The sequence below is a fragment of the Penaeus vannamei genome, chromosome 42 (genome assembly GCF_042767895.1).
Source record: "Penaeus vannamei isolate JL-2024 chromosome 42, ASM4276789v1, whole genome shotgun sequence".
Taxonomy (NCBI): domain Eukaryota; kingdom Metazoa; phylum Arthropoda; class Malacostraca; order Decapoda; family Penaeidae; genus Penaeus; species Penaeus vannamei.
In genome coordinates, this window is record NC_091590.1 from 17,987,514 (window position 1) to 17,989,469 (window position 1,956).

General features: G+C 33.2%; 1 protein-coding gene across 1 annotated transcript in view; it reads right to left on the bottom strand.

Annotated features, from left to right (window-relative positions):
- The window catches only part of LOC138860673 (uncharacterized), a 1,411-nt gene extending 896 nt beyond the window's left edge, over positions 1–515 (bottom strand). The window contains exons 1-2 of the mRNA XM_070118686.1: positions 501–515; positions 1–298 (exon numbers count right to left, since the gene is read on the bottom strand). The exon at positions 1–298 is cut by the window's left edge and continues 655 nt beyond it. Of these exons, the coding sequence (XP_069974787.1) occupies positions 1–298; positions 501–515 (313 nt within the window). The remainder of the gene's footprint in view (positions 299–500) is intronic.
- Between the last annotated feature and the right edge of the window lie 1,441 nt (positions 516–1,956).

Genomic DNA, 1,956 nt, shown 5'->3' on the forward strand with positions numbered 1-1,956 from the left:
TGTCTTCTAGCTTTAAAAGATAACTAGCAGTATCACAGCTAATTCGTTTAAATTTAGAGCTATCATCCAGTATGGACTGTAGTTTGTTTTGGTAATCGTCTTTGTTAAGGATAACGATTCCCCGACCTTTATCTGGTCTGGTAATGATGATATTATCATCGTCCTTTAAAGATTTCAGTGAAGTAAAGAACGAATGATGTTCGTGGTTGTTCTTGATATAATGTTTAAATTTCTTGAATGTGTTGTTAGCCACAATAGAGATGGTACTTGTGATATGGTTCCACCTTTCTTTATAAATCTTACAGTTTCGGATGGTATGACACAGTTTTTCAAAGCAAAGAAAAAAATGTGTGTGGTTAATGGTGTTAGGTGGCATACAATAATCCAGACCTAAAGAGAGTAGATCTTTTTGATCATTTGATAATATCTTATCAGAAAAGTTGAAGATGACTTTGTTTTTGTCAACCTTTTTACTCAGATCAATGCCTAATTTTATTTACTTTTAATGAGTCCATTTACACTCAAGTTGACGGCGTAGCAATGGGATCACCACTTGGCCCTTGTTATGCTAATACTTTCCTTTGTTATCATGAACAAGCTTGGCTCAATAACTGCCCTTCGAGCTTCAAACCAATTTATTACCGTCGATACATGGACGACACTTTCCTGCTTTTCAATGACCCCTCTCACATTAATCCTTTTATGTCTTATCTTAATTCACAACACCCCAACATTAGATTTACCTGTGAAGCTGAACAAAACAATAAACTATCATTCTTAGACACTACCGTTACATTTCATAATGGTTGTTTTTCTGTAAACACTTATAGGAAACCAACATTCACTGGCCTCGGACTTCATTTTCTAAGCTACATACCTCGCATTTATAAGCTTAATAGCCTGAAAACACTAATTAACCGAGCTTACAACATTTGTTCCACGTGGGCCAATTTCCACACAGAAGCTATGTATTTAAAGGATTATTTTATCTTGAATGGGTACCCATCCAACCTATTTTATCGAGTCCTTAATAACTTTCTTAGCCAGAAGCTTTCACACAAACCTGTACTTACCACGGTTAACAAAGATGTCAAATACATCAAATTACCATATATGGGCAGTCTTAGTTTTGAAATCAGAAATTCGTTAAACAAGATCTTCAAACAGTGCTATCCTCAAGTTAGTTTCCGGTTTGTTTTTTATAATAGCAATTCAATTGGCAATTTTTTAAAACAAAGGAAAAAGTGCAACTCTGAATTATGTTCAAATGTGGTCTACCTTTTTACTTGTCCTAGCTGTCAGGCTAGGTACGTGGGTTCAACCTCACGTTGGCTGCAACACCGCATTCTCGAACATAAAGGCAAGTCTATCAGGACTGGCCTACCACTGAGCAAACCATCTTACTCAGCAATCAGAGAGCACTCTCACCTTCACAACCACCCGTTTAACACTACTGATTTCAAAATCTTGACCTCCCACCCTAACAGATTTGACCTGATCATAGCTGAATCTCTCCACATCATTACCATGAACCCAGAACTTAATGGCACAACCACTGCAACCACCCTGTTCACCATGTAATAACCATCAATACTGTCGAATGGTTAGTTTGCCTCTTTTGCATTTTACTATTGTTATGTACCTTGTTTTTTCAAATGTTTTTGCATTATATGTTTTCTATTCTTTGTAAGCACTTTCTATAAGAAAAATACTTATATATATATATATATATATATATATATATATATATATATATATATATATATATATATATATATGTATATATATATGTATATATATATATATATATATGTATATATATATATATATATATATATATATATATACACATTTCGTCACCAACACACGCACACACACACACGCACGCACATGCATATATATATATATATATATATATATATATATATATATATATTAAATTTTTATATTATTATA